This window comes from Antrostomus carolinensis, unplaced genomic scaffold (genome assembly GCF_000700745.2).
Source record: "Antrostomus carolinensis isolate BGI_N321 unplaced genomic scaffold, ASM70074v2 scaffold10262, whole genome shotgun sequence".
NCBI classification, from domain to species: domain Eukaryota; kingdom Metazoa; phylum Chordata; class Aves; order Caprimulgiformes; family Caprimulgidae; genus Antrostomus; species Antrostomus carolinensis.
Window position 1 is genome coordinate 32,472 of NW_010298964.1, and position 18,835 is coordinate 51,306.

The following is an 18,835-nucleotide window of genomic DNA, read 5'->3' on the forward strand; positions in this document are numbered from 1 at the left end:
GCTTGTGGAAGCTCAAACAAGGCAAGTCAGGAGTTGAACAAGTGTTTGCTAAATCCCAGGCCTGTGCTCTAAATGCAGGCTTGTCTTTCTTCAGCACTTTAGGGTTGCTTCAGACCCAGGCTACCCAAATGCTGGCATGGATGTGGTTTTGCTGAAGTAAGTCCAGCGCAAAGCTGTCTGGGCTACACGCAGGTCACTACGGTGGAGGTGAAAGATGGGAGGTCAGAGGCTCAGCAGAGGAAGGAGATGATCTCTCTGATGGTGTTAATGAAGTTCCCTGCACGGAAGAAGGTTGGGCTCCTGTTGAAGTTTCCAACATTGGGAGAGTACACATACAGAAGCCATGGAGAAGCCATTCATGCTTTCTTCATGGCCAGGCAAGGTGCTGGAGGCTTTTCCCAACTTTACCATTTGCTCTACTGATTGATGTAAGCAAATCACTTTGTCTCATACTCATCTTCATTTGTTTGCCTTTATAAGCTCAGGTTATAAACTGGCTCTTGCTCTCGCTGTGTACAGCCCAGCTTGGGAGACTCGGCACCTCCAGGTGCTGCTGCCATCCTGCTGTACTGACCATTTGCCATCACCCTTCTAAAATCTGGGTTTGTGCCTAAATCCTCCTTCATTTCTGTCTCTACCACCAGTATTCAGCCACCTGGGACAGATCTGGAGTCAGGAGGTGCCTTTCTACTGACCTCAGAGCAACCTTCTTCCCTGTTATCTGACAAGCCTAGGAGCATCTCCCTCCTTTGTGCTGGAATGACCAGGTTATCTTCCCCAAATTCTCTGCTTCTGCTCATATCTTGTGCCACAAAGAGACACAGAACAGCCTTTGCCTCCCGTGGCCAGCTCCTCCCTACCCTTTCCTCTGAACATCCAGATTGAAATAACATTCTTGGTGGTTTTGTTCTAAAAACTCCCAGCATCTGAGCCCCAGACCTGGCTGAGTCCAGGACCATTCACATTCTGCCTCTGGGGATGGCTGGAGGAAGGCTGGCAGTGAGAGAGTGAGGAAGAGGAGGCACGGACAGGTCATTGTGTAGAGTATTGCAGCTGGGGGAGCGTGCAAATATAAGATTCTTTCTAGAAATGGGGTGAAGAGGAGTTTGGCTTCCATCTGTTGGTAGACAAACAGACCTTTGCAATTCCGCCTTTTCCCCATCACCAAATCCCTGTCACCAGCCCTTGACAGTTATGGACTTGGAGAATATTCTTATTTCTGAGTGTGTAGAAACCTAATATAGGTAATTAACATAGATCCATCCAAGTCTTATCTCGTTGACTATTGGGAGAGCAAGTACAAGAGATGCAATATAAATATCAGCACAGACGTTACTGGCTTTGATTTGCCTCTAAGCCAGCAAAAGCTGCATTGTGGTGCTATGTTGGAGTCATTTGTTTTGTTCATCAGTTCTCCATGGCATAGAGCACCTTTTTCTTGAAGGCTGGAAAGCTGAGGACTATGTTGATTTGATTCTTACAGCAGGGTTTGAACCCGTTCTCCTTCCAGGACTCAAGGAGTTCACTGCTTGGAGTGGGTGTTTCTTTCATCTTGTAGGGGAGAAATGGGTCAGGAGAAGGGCAAATGTTTTTCTTCTCAGTAGCCATGTCATAGGTAGGGAAACTGAGTCAGGGATGTGACATGCTTGAAGCTCTTCAGAGGACTGGAGCTTTGCAGAGTCAAGGGATGCCCTTGCTCACACTTTCCATAAGCCTCGCTTTAGAAGAGCACTGAAGAGAATTGCTGTTTTGATCAGGGGATTCAGCAGTGCCTCCTGCACAAAAAATATGGTCTCCTCTTCCTAATTTCCTCATGCAGTCTGGGACCCAGGTGCCTGAGAGGTGACATCAAAGAAGCTGTGGCACATCCTCAAAAATGCTGCTGGCTGGCTTGGTGTCCTCCTCTCGTCCCTCTCTCTTGCTCTTGTTCTCAGTGTGTTGGTGTTTTGTTCCCAGCAAAGCCAATCTGGCAGCAAAATGCCTTTTTTGCACAGCACTTGAGACAGCGGGTGATGCTACTCTGCCAGCTGGAGTTTCCAGTTGTCACCAGAGCCCAGACAAAGCTCGTGCCACCTCATCTCCATCCCCGTCACTTAGCAGGGGCGATGCTCACTCAACACCAGGGCTTTGACACCAAGAGGCAGTGTTAGATCACGTCTGCAGCTCCGAGTCCTGCTTGCAGTCCTGCTGAGATCTGCAACAGCCCAAAACAAGCTCTACCCATCCTGATCCTGGAATTTAAATTAAGGGCAAGCGTAGATGCAGAGGGATCCAAGCAGGCTGTGTGTGAGCCAGCCCAAGGCAGTCACAGCATGGCTGTGCTTGCTTGGCAGTCCTGTGGCTTTACACCTGCTCTGCTGAGCCAAGAGGAGACCAAGGGGCTATCAGATGGGGTGCAAGCCTGGCTGGTCTGCAGCAGGGTTGTAGCTGGTGCCTTAGGTGGTACAGTGCTGGTGATGTTTTCCTGCTCAGGTCTCTGTTAGGGTGGTTATCCCTTCACCATCCATTGTTTTGTGGCTGGTCAGCTCTTGTATACCCCAGGCAGACTTTGTCTCTGCAAAATGATGGTGGGATTTGCCACCTGTGGGGTCGTACATCACTAGCCAACACTTTAATGTTTGGTTGGGACATTTTTGCATCCTCCTTTGTCTGCTTCCCTGCACCCCGTATCAGCTCAACCTGATATTTGCAGACAATTCAGGTTTTTAATAGGCTAATTCTAGCCTTAAAGAGTGGCCAAAAACAGCTCAGCTGTATCTGTAACTATGTCCCAGGAAAGATGTGACAAGCTGCTCTGGTGCCCAGATGTTCAGATGCTACTGCACCCACAGGTCTTAGCTGAAGCTAGAGCCATACCCACAGCCCGTGGAGTAAATCAGCTCAGACAGACTCTGCATGGGACCCCAGGTCTCAACAGTTGGAGATACTGATCCCAAAAGGTGATGCTGATCCAAATCAAAATAGAAGTCATAAACTAATCCTGACTGCCCATCTTTTCCTCCACACTCTAGAGGTAAATTTTGGATGCCGTTACCTACAAGATCTGTCCCAGCTCAGACCAGCATTGTGCATGTGTCTCATATATATATGGCCTGCAAGTCCATAAAGCTAATTAAACATTTTTTTTTGGTTCACTTTTCCAAAGGACACCTGCAGCACATCCCACCCCATCCTTTCTTGTAACAACAGCACAGAGAGTCCCTCACCAGCCTTGTCTCCTAGAGAGTGCTTCTTTATCATAATTTTCCTTTTTTTTTTTTGCTATATGTTTTTTAAAAAATACATTTCTCTTTTAATCTTTGGCTTGTGCAGAACATTAAATCTGTAAGCACCCAGCTCCTGGTCGTGCCACAGTGGATTTTATCAGCACACAGTGACCCCTCCAGCTCTGCCACCCCTTCTCCCCCTCAAGGTCTCAGGACAAGGCTGTTTCCCAGCTGCAGGGACTTTGTTGAGGGGGAGCTGCCCGGGTGACAGAGCCCCTGCACAGGCAGTTCAGCTGCTTTCCAGTAGATCTCAAGTGATCTTTAACTTATTCCTTGGGTTTTGGGATGCAAAAGAAATTTGCTTGTATTTTCCTAGTTTGAGGATGTTGAGCGCATCTGGGTTTTTCTGTGCTGGTCCCACCTTCAGTGGTTCTGAAGGGAGGTGTTATTCCCCTAGACCTCAGGCACTCTTGGGCATGAGCCCACCCACATCAACCCATGCAGCTCCCAAGCTCTTCCAGGCCACCTCAAGCTTTCAGCTCTGTCCTTGCCTTGTACCTGCTGCACCATCACACACTGAATTGTTTTCCAAGTGGGAACATGAGTTGAAGTATTAACTTCACAAGAGCTTTTCTGTGCATTGTGCTGGGATTAAATATTTATGTTGGCAAAAAGTGTGTAAGAGGCAGCTGAAGATCAGAGAGATGGTATTGAGGTGTGTGGAGAAAGTGGGGAGAAGGAAGAGGGCTTGCAGGAGCAGAAGGGAGAGAGACCTGAGTGGGCTGTAGTATGTGTGCATGGGTGATGGCTTTTGGTTTTCTTCATCCTCCACTTGTTTGTGAGGGGACCCCAGCCCCATCACTGGGAGCTCTGCAATGCACAAGGGAGCACAGAGATGAGCCATCGCTGTTCCTTGTGTGCAGGAGGAATTGTCATTTTAACTTAGAGCTGTCTGAAGTGAGGTGGGACAGGGGCTGTCCTGGAGAAGATGCCTGGGCAGGAAGTAGTGAGTGATGAGACCTGAGATTGGAAGGGATTGCCCAGGGCAGTGGTGGAGTCCCCACCCCTGGAGGGATTGAAGAGTCATGAAGACATAGTGCTGAGGGACATGGGTTAGTCAGGGACTTGTCAGTGTTGGGTTCATGGTTGAACTCGATGAGCTTAATGGGCTTTTCCAACCTTGGCAGTTTTGGGATTGTGTGTCATCTGCAAACAATGTACAAAGCTAAATCATTAATAGTGGTGATACAGGATCCTCTGCTCTTCCAGACCGCTGCAGTCCAAGTTATTTACTGGTGACTGTGTCCGATCAGGCAGCAATGTGGTTTGGATTACACGGAGGGCTCCCAATCAGGTCAGGAGGATGCTCACTGTGGTGACCATGGCACACCAAGCAGGAAAGGCCATGCAGGTCTCCGTGGTGGGTGTTAATGAGGATCCTCATGAGGACAGGCAACCAGGGTACCCAAGGGAGTGGGCAGAGAGGTGCACAGTGGGGAAGGATGCTGAGTGATGCAGGAGGATAGACCCACTCCTCCACCGTGGGAGGAAAACAAGGAGCACATGGAACAGCAAAGGGCGCTGCTCTTTCTCAATTCATTATCTTTATGAGACAACAACATTTCTCTCTCTTTCCCCCCAACAACAAATACCACGGAAGGCGGTGCGCAGGGAGTGCGAGTCCCGCGCCGTGCTGTGGGACCGCGGCCAGTCACGGAACCTCGGGGGAGGTATGAAACAAGGCATGAATGGAGCGTTAGGAGAGAATGGAAACTCTCCACTGGCTCCCAGGCTGGCTCTCTTGCGGGGGGTCCCTTGCTCACGATGACAGTGCTGCCTCTCATAAACATGCATTTCCTCATCCCCGTTTGTTTCTCTCTCTTGTGCAATCTCTTGTACCAGACGGGAATGGGAGTGAGTCCCAATGGTACGTGAATGTGTTACAAAAAAACCTTCCCACCCTGCCACCAACGAAGTACTGAGAAATAACAACAGGGTTTAAAAGAAAAAAAGAAAGAAAAAAAAAAAATGAGAAAGAAAAGAAAGATGGGGGGAGCTGGATGGATTTGCTACTGGCCGTGAATTATTATCCTGAGTGTAAACTCAAGGGCATGGCTATGCTGGTAGTTTGCAGCATCAACCGGTGCTCAGAAGCCTCCACTGCGCTCAGTGCTGTGCATCCCTCTGGGAAAAGGATGTTCCTTCCCTAAATGACTTTCCTGGGTGAAAAATATGGGATGAAAATAGGGGCAAAGTAGCTTGTCTGAGATCACATAGTGCTCAAACCAAGAGATAGTCCCAGCTCCCGCCTGCCTGCCCAGTGTTGTCCCCTGTGCTGGGTTGTTTCTCTTGGGATGGGTGAGCAGCGTGGCTGCTGCCAGTCCGTGGGCATTGGCCAGGCTGCCCTTCTCCAGGAACACTGCTGGGACAGAGCACAACTGGGGTGAGGAGTGATGTGAAGGTGCAGGAGCAAGGGCAAGTCCCACCATCAAACACAACAAGTCTCCTGGACCGGCAGTAGGGGTGAGAAGGTCTCCTGAACCTGGTGGAGCAGGGATGGAGGATTTGTGTTTTAGCTCTAGCTGCAGAGGAGGAAAAGCTGCTGGGAATTGCAATCCTTCCATGCAAAGGGAAAAGCAAGGGTGGAAACCTGCAGGGAGTGATGCCTCCGGAGCAGCATTTGCAGGAAAGCGGGGCTGACTGTGTCCCTCTGCAGGCACAGGCACCCCAGTGCCAAGGTGCTCTCCCAGAATGCAGGGCAGCGGGTCTCCCATCCCGGCGGAGGCCTGCTGAGGGTATCAGAGCTCTTGCTCCGGGCTGGTCGGCTGTGTAGCCTTCATTTCAATAAAGAAATGATTAAAAGGGGCTGGGGAGGGGTGAGGGGGGGGGAGAAGAAAAACCCAAACCATCTGTTTTACTTCAAATCAGGGAAGATTCCTTTGCTTGCGAGGAATGTGTAAATCACGCCGGGCTGGGAGATGTACATAACCCTGCCTGAAAGCTCCTCTGCACTTCAAACGAATTCTAACGTGCTTACTGGGATTTTGTTTTTATTATTTGTTTCAGGTCCCCAACTCGTCCTACCCTCTGCCCTCCCCTGTCTGTCTGCCAGAGCTGTGAGAACCTCCTGCTCATTGCCAGCCCCTCACCCTGTCCCCCCTCCCTCGATTCAGGGGCCTTGGGGCATGGGGGAAGCGGGCAGTGGTGACCACAGACCTGGCTGGCATCCTTCTGCTGGGGCTTGCTAGCACGCAGCATCCCTGCCTTGCTACCATCCTGCCCCCACACCATCCCCATGCCAACATTGTGGGGCCATTTCAGGGACCTCTTGGCTGCCCTGGCCGCTCCCACAGCCCAGTACAGGGTGCAGATGCCTCTCACTCCAAGGCTGGCACGTTTGGATGCTGCCTGGGATGTGGTGAGCGGAGGCAGCCCCCTCCTCTGAGCTGTTCCCTTGTGTGCAGTTATTGTTGTCCTGCTTTGTTTTGCTTTCTTTCATGTGGAGGGTGAAGCTAGAGCGATGGTGCTGGGGACAAACCCAGCGCTCCCACAGCCCAGTACAGGGTGCAGATGCCTCTCACTCCAAGGCTGGCACGTTTGGATGCTGCCTGGGATGTGGTGAGCGGAGGCAGCCCCCTCCTCTGAGCTGTTCCCTTGTGTGCAGTTATTGTTGTCCTGCTTTGTTTTGCTTTCTTTCATGTGGAGGGTGAAGCTAGAGCGATGGTGCTGGGGACAAACCCAGCGGAGATATAGATCGATAGATGGATGGTATGGACATGCCCCTCTACGAGTCTACCCCATACCAACCTACTAAGGTGACTTGCCCTGCACCAGAGGGACTGCCCCCAGGGCTGAGGACAGACTCAGCTCCTTGCAACCCTTCACCTTTCTTCTGAGGCTGTCGAGCAGGAGGCCCTATTGTGGTGGCTTATATAAGAACAGTCAGCCATCAACTCGCTTGACGTGGACCACCCACTACTCCTCAGATGACACTGTCTTTTGAAGTCGCTACTAGCCTGGGCTGCATTTCAACCAGCAGCCCAGATGGAAGCCAAGCCCCCAGGAGGATGAGAACAAGCCCTAGCAAGGGGATCTCCTGGGGTAGCCAACTATGGAGTGTCTGGTTCTTGTTTAGAGTAACAGTGAGGTTGGGAGGGGCAAACGTTTCCCAATTTGCCAAGGGTCACAACCTTCCTCTCCCCCCATCTCCCCAGGGCTGGTGATGGCCAAGCTTTGCAAAGCGTTGGTAGGTTGAACGGTTGGTATGGTTAGCTGTGAACATTTCCATTGTGGAGCTCCCTGCAGGGGTCCAGGGCCTCGCTCGTCTCTCCTTTCTCCTTGGCACAACTGGAGGAAGAGTTTGATTTATTCCCTCTCTCCTTCTGAGCAGCTTTCTTGTACCCTGCAGCTGCAGCTTTCCTGAGCCCTGCTATGTCTTCATGGAGGAGGATGGCAGCTGTCCCAGGAGTAGCCCAAGGAAGGTACTGAAGTGATGTGTGCCCATCTGGCACACAGGACTAACGCTTTCAGCTTTCACCCACCCATAGATCCGTGTGAAGAAGACAAGCAAAACCTCAGAGTAATGACTTACCCCTAAACATGTAACCTGCACAGAGCCAGGGTTGGCGGCTTCGGAGTGGCTGTGGCTGAGGGAAGAGAAGCAGGGTTGTCTCACTCCTAAGAGGGAAGCAGAAGGTATTGCAGCAGGAGAGAGAGAGAGTATGTGGGTGCTGTCAGGGGTTACCCCATCCCTGGCAGCACAGGGGACATTGCAGAGGGGTTGTGGAGAGCTGGAGGGATGGATGGATGTTGCAGTGTTTGTGTGAAGGCTGCGGCAGGACCCAAGGGACATGTGGGATGCAGAGCCTGGGGAAAGCCCTCCTGGACCATGCTGCACCCAGGACAGCTCAATCCATCACCAGCTCTCACTGACACTCAGCAGCTGGAGCGAGGTGAGTCCCCGTGGTTTGCAGCCTCAGGCATCAATCTGCACTGTGGCCTGGAGGGAATTGTTCCAGCAGCATGGAGAGTTGAAGCAACTCATTTGACCTTTGTCCAGGGGCTTTGTTTGAGATCTGCTGGTGGGTCCCAGCAGAACAGGGACTCTGGTTCTTGACAGACTTATACAAGCTGCTTTTCCTTCTCTGGAGACAAATGCACCAGCCCGTAGTGGCTCAGCATCACCTCCTTCTGGTTATTCATTCCGACAAAGGATGTTTGGATTCACATCCTGGGTGATCTGGGATCTTCTCTGGCCTTGCCAGGTAGAGGGGGAGACCATCTTGCCCCAAGCCTCAGACAGGCAGTGGAGATTGCAAAGAGCCAGGTCAGTTCTTGCTGTGTTGCCTCTGTAAGCACATCTGTGAATCGTCATCATCACAGCCAGCAGGATGAAAGCAAAGAAGGACACGACTGCCAGGAAATCCAGACCCCAAACACCCTCTATCCCTCCTTCCCAAAGCTCTTGATACCACAGTGACCCTACTTTTTCTGCTGTTGTCCTGTTCCTAGAGTTCAAGGACTATCCCTGTGGGACACCCTAAGGGTCTACTGGGCTTCTTCAAGCTAATAAAAGACCAAGACTTCTTGCTCCTTGAAGCGTGTGTAGAAGCTAAAGCCCCAGGGTTGCAACATAGGCTGTGTTAATGTTATTCATGTCATAGTGGCTTTTTTTGGGTGTGCTGTCCTGCTGCCATGCCAAGGAGCTGTTCTCTCATCCACATCTTTTCTCCATCAGAAGCTTTGAGCAGTGCAGTGGCCCCTTTCTCCAGAGAAGCTTGCTCTGCTCTGCTTTTCCTTTGTGAGTGATGTAAAGCTGCTTCTGAAAGGACATACTCTGAGCATGAAAGTAAAATAGAAATCTTATCAAGGGTGAGGGATGAGAGTGTAATTACCTGCTGCTTGCCAGTGGTTGCAAGGAACAGGGGTGAAAAAGGAGGACATAGAATCCCAGAATGAATCACAGAATGGTTTGGGTTGGAAGGGACCTTAAAGATCACTTAGTTCCAACCCCCCTGCCATCAGCAGGGACACCTTCCACTTGACCAGGTTGCTCAAAGCCTCATCCAACCTGGCCTTGAACACTTCCAGGGAGGAGCAGCCACAGCTTCTCTGGGCAACCTGTGCCAGTGTCTCACCACCCTCACAGTGAAGAATTTCTTCCTAATATCTCATCTAAACCTCCCCTCTTCCAGTTTCAAGCCATCACCCCTTGTTCTATCACTCCCTGCCCTTGTCCAAAGTCCCTCCCCAGCTTTCTTGTAGGTCCTTTAGGTATTGGAAGGCCGCTATAAAATCTCCCTAGAGCCTTCTCTTTTCCAGGCTGAACAGCCCCAACTCTCTCAGCCGACATCTGTAAGACAGAGAAAAGGACAAGGGGGGACAGGGGCACTGCTGATGCTCTCAGCCCCGGGATGGAGAAGGCACCCTGGGAACGCAGAGGCCAGGAGGGCTGCATTGACCATGCTGCACCTTCTGGGAGAAACCATGGCCCTGCTGAAACCAGCTGGCATTTTTCCCTCATTTCCAGTGAAACACGTTTTCGCCTGAGGCAATCTTGGCACTGCCGCTTGCAAGGTGTCTGGCTGGCCAAGGGGCTCCTTGTGGGATCTTGGCCCTCCAACACAGGTATCATTCAGGAGCAGGGCTCTAGGGAACAGAAGGTGGCCTGTGTATCAAGGCTGTCTTTCACTGCCTTGGCAGTACTGGGAATCACTGCTCTGGTGGGGTTTATTGACAGGGTTTCAAGGGAAATCTTGGGAAATTGAGATGTTGCAGCTGAAGCTGGGAAGGTGAATGAAAGAAAATTGAATTGAAAGCTTCAATACTCTGGTGTGGCACCAGCGTTGCTGCTAACCTGTTCCTGCATCACACTGATGGGAGCAGAGTCAGTTGTCACAGGTAGTTAAAAGAAGCCCAGTTATAAGATGTGATTTTTTGGGTGGCAGAACTGTGAGGAGAGCTTTGTAAAATATATATATTTTTTTTTTCAAGATGACACTATCCACTGTTTCCTTATTGCAGTGTTGGCTCTGTGGAAAGGCAGAGCCCAAAATGATGACAATGCAAAACAGAAGACGTTGGTCCTTTGGCAGAAGTGTGTGGTACATGAGCAGCAGTTGGCTAGGTGGTGGTAACAGGTTGGTGTCACCTCCCTCAGTGCCTCTCCCCAGCGTGCAGCAGGCACCCGGCTGCTCAGAAACTCCCTTTCACAGAATCATTGCTCAGTATTTGCCACAGAGACTGAGGGGGTTGTTCTCATTTACCTTTCTTAATTATTTCAAATCACCAAGTCACCAATAAGCTCAGCTGCGTTCCTGTGACCTGTGTGGATGGGCTGCTTTTGATTTGATTTGATTTCTTTATAAATTGTAATGGTTTCTGAACTGGGAATGCTTCACTAAACACATACACCCCTTCCCATTCTTGCCCAGGCTGCTGCTGGCAGATGAGCCCTGCTCCTGCTCCATGGCCGTCAATGAAAAGTGGCTGGGAGGCTCAGTGGGAGATGTATGAGCTCACGGTGGGGGGACAGGGATGGGTGGGTGCCCAGTGGCCCCGTGGATCACATAGACCCCATGGCATGTGGCTGGGGGTAAAACACCCACAGCTCAGCTCCACCCCACAGCACCCCTGGGGTCCCCCACCTTGCAAGAATATTCCTTTGGGGAAACCCTGTGTTGATGTTTTTAGCAGCCAGGAGATGCTGAGCTGAAGGTCTGGTGCTGCTCGTCAGGCTGATGCTCTGCTGCGAGTGTCAGGAGAAAGCAACACAGGCACCCTTGCCTCCAGCGAGCCCCTCACCTTGGTGTCTGGGAGCTGAAGGTACAAAAAGGCTGGGACAGGACAGTGATGGCTTGTGGGCCCCCCCATCACAGTGTGTGCACAGTGCTGGGTGTGAGGAGCATGTTCACACCAGATGAGCGTTTTCCCACCCGCCTGTGGCTGTGGCTGCTCCGCTCTGCAGAGTCCAGGCACAGCCTGAGCCTCGCTGGCCCCGTGTCCCTCATCCCCAGTCCCTGTGTTGAGATCAGCAGGGAGGGGGCACACAGGGATTGCCAAGAGCTGGTCCATTGAGGGCTTTTAAACCGAGGCCTCCAAATTGTTTTTCAGCTGGAACAGGAAGCGAGAAGGGCTGGCAGAGCCGGGGTGTGATGTGTGTGTGTCAGCACGCTGGACCAGCCTCAGTGCTGGTTGCGTGTGAGCCCAGAAACCCCAGGCTGTGCAGAAGGCACGGACAAGCTGTGACCAACCAGAGGGTGATGGCAGGACGTGCACGTAACACTGAGGTGGTGTGACCTCAGCCAGGTCAGGATTTGTGTTTCGTGGTACCCATGCTGCCAGGGGAGACAGAATCCATTGCTCTGTTGTGTGACACTGGCCAGGTCTGCCCTGTGCCGAGCTCCTGGAGCAACAAAACAGTCTTGTGGCTGCAGGAGCAAGGTTCCAAGCCCAGGCTTATCAGCCAAGCTCAAGCCAAGTCCTACTGGCAAGAGCATCTTGTGGTTGCACCACTTGGGAAAGTGTAAGACCATAATTCTGCACAATGCTGGACTCAAGCAGCATCTCTGCCCTGTCCCTCATTAAGGTGGTCAGGGGTCTCCTTAGCACAGCCAAGGTTTGCCCCATAGCTGATGCTTTTGGATGCAGGCAGCTACTCGTAGGCACCCATGACTCAGCAGGGGTGTTTGGCAGCTGCAGGAATGAATTTATCGGACCCCTTCCACCCCAGGGAAGGTGTCCCTCTCATGACAGGGGGGGTTGGAACTGGATGAGCTTTAAGGTCCCTTCCAACCCAAACCAGACTGGGATTCTGTGATTCTTTTCTCTGCCGCCCAGGCAGCCCATTTGTGGTACAACATCTCAGTGAGCAGCTGCACAAACCCAAAGGCTTCGGGAAGAGCAGCGCACAGGACAGAGCAGAAGTGCCTGTGGTATCTCTGTAGGATATAAAGAAATCAGCTGCTGAGCTAAGGAAGGTCAGACACAGATGTCCTTATCTCCCTTCCCGCAAATAAGGATCATGAGTAAAGCACTTAAACATCACGAGCATCATGAGAGGGAGTTAAAAAGACACGAGCCGATGTAGTTGTCTGTAAATAAATAACACATTCTGGGGTTTCATTCTCAGCTTTACCATTTTGTGCCTTTAGAATTTTGGATTTTGGGTTCTTTTTTTTCTCTGCATTGAGAAAGGATAAAAACATAATTTCCTACTTTTAATTTTTTTCAATGCAATAGCCAATCTTCCACAATCATTGGGTTCCAGGAACCGAAGCTTTAAAACTTCCCCTCTGCTTTCTCTTCCTCCCCCAAGAAGCATCTTGAGCCTAGTGATAAAATCCAGGCTTCAGCCAACCTTGGGTGGGGTATCCATGAGGAAGGTGGTGTTGACATTTCATGAGGCCACGTGTTAATTGCTTTCTATCTCTCTCTAAAAGTTCCTTCGGCTCCCAATAGGTTTGAATTTAGTAGTAAACATTTAAGTGTCATTACTTTCTAGGACTTCATATGCTGTGTTTTGCTGCAGAGGTGGTAGCGTTTCCAGGCATGGAGGAGCTTGTCTCTGCCAAGACCATATGTGCTTCCAGTGGTGAAATGCTCTTTGGAACCTCTTTGGGCAAAATATATCTTAGTATTTCCAGAAAAGCAAGTGTTGGTGTATGATTTTACTGAAGGTATGAGTGAAGAAGAGGATCAGCTGTGACATGGTAGCAGATAGCCCCAAGCTCCTTTGGAAAGCACAGGGAGAATGTGGGGAAAGTTTATTGCTAAACAAAACACCTTCAGGTTATGAAGGAGGCTGTGCCAGATCGTAGCTGCCATATGGCATTCCAGGTTGTCTAACATGGTTTCGTGCACTGAGTGTGGGTCTGGGACCTTCTCCTTTCTGGCTTTGACTTTACTCCATTGATCCTCAGCCTCAGGCAGAACTCTCAGAACTACTCTTCAGCCTCTTTTTTTGGTGGGGGTGCTGCCTATTTTGGTTCTTGCCCCAAAACACTGTCTGAAGATGGAAGGATGGCAGGAGGATCTCCACGTAGTGTTGTACAGCTGGACTCCAGCTCACCGTGTGCTCTGCATCGCTCCGTCCCTCAGTCATGCTCGCTTTGGTTTTCCCCTTCTTTGCCGTGCAGACATCCCCATCCCTGCCATGAGGTCCATCTCCTCCCACTGGTTGCCCTCCTTGTGCCCTGTTGGGACCCAGGATGGTGCCATCTATGCCAGCTGCTCCTCACCTGCATCTGCTGAAGGTTTCTCTTCAATGCAGCAAGATCTGCCTGTTCATGCTGGGTTTACACTGAGCTGCAGATCTTTGCACTCTCTTCTTTTAATTGTCTGTTTCCAGGAATAAAAGATAAAAATATGAGCGAGTCCAGAGGAGGCCACGAGGATGATGGGAGGGCTGGAGCAGCTCTGCTGTGAGGACAGGCTGAGAGAGTTGGGGCTGTTCAGCCAGGAGAAGAGAAGGCTCCAGGGAGACCTTCTAGTGGCCTCCCAGTACCTGAAGGGGCTCCAGGAAGGCTGGGGAGGGACTTTGGCCAAGGGCAGGGAGTGAGAGAACAAGGGGTAATGGCTTGAAACTGGCAGAGGGGAGATGGAGCTGAGATGTGAGGAAGAAATTCTTCACTGTGAGGGTGGTCAGACACTGGCCCGGGTTCCCCAGAGAAGCTGTGGCTGCTCCTCCCTGGAAGTGTTGAAGGCCAGGTTGGATGAGGCTTTGAGCAACCTGGTCTAGTGAAAGGTGTCCCTGCTGCTGGCAGGGGGATTGGAACTGGATGAGCTTTAAGGTCCCTTCCAACCCAAACTGTTCAATGATTCTGGGATTCTATAAACCTCAGCACAGTGCTATTAACTGGCCTTTAAAGTGTTTTGTCACAGAGAGGCTGGATGGTCAAGTGGTCTGAGAACAAGGTTGGAAACCATCATCTCCCAAGTTTCCAAAGTGTTCATGTCACTGAGCCTCTCGGGGCACAATGCTTCACCCCATATACCTCTAGCATTGATAAAAGAACTATTCACATCACTGTGCTTCAGGGTGATCTTTTGGACAGTAATTAATGTTAAAACCCTCTGAGATCACTCGCTGGAAGGGGCTAGAGAGGAGCAGAGGGCTGGATACTGCCAAGGCTGCAGCTTTCACCAGAGCTGAATTTATTGGTGCTGGTTCCAAAACATCTCATTCAGACTCAATGGAAACAGAAACTTTTCCTTTAAGGTTCTTGAAAGAGGACTGGTTTCAGGTGAGGTAAAGCAATTACTTTGACCAGATCAAAATCACTTCGATTCTGATGTTTTTCTATTTACATTTTGTTTATGTTTTTTTTCCTTATATCATCTGAAAAAAACGATGAAACGAAGGGCTTGTATGTTGTGTATATTTTTTAACCCAGACCTGACCAGTACAGATGCTCTTGCTTTTGGCAGATGAGTGACTTTGTTTCTGTGTGTGCTGGGCAGAGGGGAAAAGTGCAGTCCAAGGGCTAACACAGATCACTAACATCACCCAAAGGGCTGGATGTGCTTGAACACCCTGCCAAAGCAGAGATGCTTCCTCCTGACCCTGCTGGCGATGGAATAGGTGATGTGGGCACTAATTGCTGAATATTACAATTGTGTTTTGATAAAAGTCTGTTGTTTTTCAAGGAAAGTGCTCTGGCACTGATTGCCTCAGAGCTAATGGAGCTTTACTGACTGAAAAAAAAAACCGCTACGGGCAGAGCAGAGGTTACACATTAGCCCTGCTCAGCCATTTAAAAAATGAAAACACAACAACACAGCTGCTGTGGCTGGGCAAGTGACCCCAGGATGGGGATGGCAATGAGCTTGCAGCTGTAACAGGCTTGTTAAACCCTCTTGCTGCTTGTTGGGCTTATACTGATGAGCAAGAAGAACACTGTCTCCCATTCCAGCATATAGGGAAGAGAACTGGAGGGGTAAAGATAGAGAGACACATAGGTTGATATAAGACCCCTTTAATAATTTAAATAAAATAAAATTTAAAATAATAATGACAATAATAATGCTAATAATAATAAAATATACAAATGAGTGATGCACAGTGCAATTGCTCACTACCCGCCAACCAATGCCCAGCCTGTTCTTGGATAGCGATCCTGGGAGACAGAGTATTCCAGCTGACCCTCATTTAGATACTGAACATGACATTATATGATATGGGATATGCCCTTAGCATATCCAAATGCCAATTTGGGTCTGCTAATTTTTCTATGCCCCCCACCCCCGGTTTCTTCTTGCACCTGCAGACTAGCAAAACATGGGAAATGATATGCCCTTAGCATATCCAAATGCCAATTTGGGTCTGCTAATTTTTCTATGCCCCCCACCCCCGGTTTCTTCTTGCACCTGCAGACTAGCAAAACATGGGAAATTGGAACGTCCTTGATTTTCTTAGCAACAACTAAAAACATCAGTAGATTATCAACAGTGTTCTCATACTAAATCCCACACTGAAACCAACACACAGCTATTCTAGCTACTAAAAAGAAAATTAGCTCTGATCCAGCCAAAACTAGGACAACCTGGGAAGAGGGGGACCCATGCTGCTGAGCTACAGAGGCAGGTACCTGACCTGCTGACAGCGGGTACTCCTTACTCACCCTGATCCCCTCGTCTGTTGAAGGGAGGAGGAGGGACAGTGGCACAGTGGGATGGGTTGCAAAGCCCAGTTCAATTAGATATTACCTGATTGCTCTGTTGCTGTCCCTTAATTATAGCGAGAGAACAGCCTGTGTGTGGTACTTGTGAAGTTGCACAGTTGCAGACATCCTTCCTGAGATGCTCCCACTCTGAACAAGGTTCCTTGTAAATTAAGGAAAATGATGTCATGCCAAAGAATTAAATAGCATCTCCTTGGGTGAGCTCAGCGTGTGCGTCCCCTACGTGCCCCAGCTTTGTGAAATGGGAGTTGTCCCTCCACACAAGAGGGTTCCTTGGCAGTCTGCTGGCAATAAAAGTATTGTTAAGGAACTCATGTTAATTGTTGGGAAATACCATGTCCTGTGCTGGGAATTGCCACTGTGCAAATGTCAGCTCTTATCAGCTGCGTGTGGGGTGCACAGGGCCAGCCAGGAGGAGAGCTGGGGGCTGGTGGTGCTCGTGGGGGGCTGAGGAAAAGGGAGGCATTGCTTCTGTCCCCTTTAGGGATGCCAAGGAGTTAGGACCAATCCCTAAGTAAACATACCTCAGGGTCTCAATCCCGATTAAGCTTCAGCTGCTTTTATGGTCCTTTTTTTACTCACTTGCAAGAGCTGCTCAGTTTTACCCTGGGATAAGGAGAGGGGCTGTGTTATTTCTCAGGAGCTGGGTACCCAGCCACCAGGCATCTCAGACCTCCGAGGGGTTCAAGCCAGCTCCTGCACTTTGTCAAAGCCAGCTCGAGTTTCCATGCCTGGCTTGAAGTGAATAAATATGAACTTTGGGAGAGTGGACTAAAGATTGTCACCCCTGCTGTGAAGAAGCATTCTTATTTTGGAGCTTTGATACCCCTGAGCAGGACTCAGCTCAGCATCCCGGGATGTCCCATGCAGCCACAGCCTGTTCATTCATTGCTTCACCCAGCACAAAAGCCATATTTTACTGTCAGATGCTCTCCATTAGCTTCAAGTGTGAAATTATCATTCCCACCCTTTTCCCAACCCCACCCTGGTGAGGAAATGAGGGAGAAAACAACCTCAAGGGCCGTTCAGAGGACGTGTATGAGCTGTCACTTGTCAGCACGGAGCCCGCTTACAGCAGGAAACAGGAATTACTGCTGTGCTCTCAAGAGGGCCAGAGAGGAGCCTGGCTTGCAAATACCACAATGTTAGAATATTTCCATCAGCACATGGCAAAGCAACCCCAGAGAGGTTTGCATCCTTTCACAGTCACAGGGGAAATGCAGCTCCATGGGTGCTGCGTGGCGCCAAGGTGACCTGTCCCCCTGTCTCTGCCGCCTTTCCCTGGGTGCTCTCCTCTTCTAAGCACCACATCATCTCACAGCTCCTCAAGATGACAAAACTGATTAATCGGAGCCTGGACCAAGTTTTTTTTCCTTTCTCTTGTGAAGTCCAGTTCCCATAACAACCTGGTGGTGTGGGACGTGGGACTGAGGGATAAAAACTTTTATTTTTTATTTTTTTCCTCTTCTTGCCTTCCAGATTTACCCTCTACGCAGTGGATACACGAGGCAGACACTCCGAGCTGAGCACAGTCACCCTGAGGACAGCCTGCCCTCTGGTAGATGACAGCAAGGCAGAAGGTCAGTGTTCAGGCACCTCATTTTCCACGACAGAAGACATTTCCTGCTAATTCTACTTTTTCCTCTATTCATTGTACCCCTGCAAACCCCTCAAGTCCCTCCTCTCCCAGCGTGAAGGCTCTTGTATATTCACCCATGGGCACAGGGATGGTCATTTGGGAAGGGGGGACAAATTGCAAGAGTGTCTGGTAGTAAAGTCTCCATGGCTGGGCAGTTGGTGGCTCCCGTGGTCCTGTGCCACACAGCACCATGGCATCCTTCTCCAGAGCTGATAACATGTGTTTCACACACGGCACCTGGAAAAAGAGCTCGCTGGAGCAGCAGATAATGTGGGACACTGTTAGTTCCAGGTATTTAAAAGGATGTTGGTGGCAGCTGGTTCAGTTCTGAGACAGAAACACTGATAAAAGCCCAGCCACTTTTGCACATTTGTAATTTCCAGTTTTGAAACCAGTTCCATTTGTTCTTATGGCCGGACAGCTTGGCTGCTTTCACATTTAAAAATCACTTCGATTCCTCTAAGGGACAGATGAGTTACCTGTTGTCTTTCGTGTTTGCTTTCTATCTTGAAAAGTGCACAGAAGAAAGTTTTGATTAATGTTCTGTTCTATGTTATTAAGAAGCATTCCCAGGAAAAATGAGCAAACGGGAGACTGAAGTAAAGGAAAGAAATGGAGTTTTGAGTGGTTTTATTTTTTTTTTTTTTTAAATAAATCCTTTTCTACAGCAGAGAGTGCAACCTCTTGTTTCATACATCTGAGCTGCCCTGGTAGATACCCACAATGATGACGTGCTGTGTTTCTGGCTGAAGTACCTTCTTGTTGTCAATAATGTTGTATTCTTCCTGGCCTTCAGCATCATAGCTCTGCAGTTGCTTTTGGTTTGGTGAATGAGGGAAGAGTTTACCTGCCTTACCTGGGAGGATAAAGCTGTGTCTTCCTGTGCTGGCAGCCCTCCTCTTCTCCTTCTCCTGTTCCTTCATGGAGTATTGCTGGAGTCTTTGGGGTTGCTCCACTCACACAGGTCACTCGCTGCAGGATTAGCCTGAGGAATTGCTAAATGCTCCCCAGGTCACAAATCCTGCTGCAGGCAGCCCAGGGGACTGGCAGCCATCCCAGATACCCGCCTCTCCTGCCCGCCCTGGCCGACCCCCCCAATCCCCCGCCTCCCCTGCCAGCCCTGCCAAGGGCTTCCCTCCTCCTCCTCGTCCTCCTGTGTTAGCACTTTCTGGCTGCCCATTAATTTGGTCCCCTTGATCCTTTCCAGAGATAGCTGACAAAATCTACAACCTCTACAATGGCTACACCAGTGGGAAGGAGCAGCAGACAGCCTATAACACGCTGATGGAGGTCTCTGCTTCCATGCTCTT

General features: G+C 50.0%; 1 protein-coding gene across 1 annotated transcript in view; it reads left to right on the forward strand.

Moving 5' to 3' along the window:
- The window catches only part of LOC104520826 (astrotactin-2-like), a gene marked incomplete at its 5' end in the record, with an annotated part of 30,731 nt that overhangs the window by 4,876 nt on the left and 7,020 nt on the right, over window positions 1-18,835 (forward strand). Inside the window, 2 exons of the mRNA XM_010162624.2 lie at window positions 17,366-17,466; window positions 18,733-18,835. The exon at window positions 18,733-18,835 is cut by the window's right edge and continues 93 nt beyond it. Coding sequence (XP_010160926.1) covers window positions 17,366-17,466; window positions 18,733-18,835 — 204 coding nt within the window. The remainder of the gene's footprint in view (window positions 1-17,365; window positions 17,467-18,732) is intronic.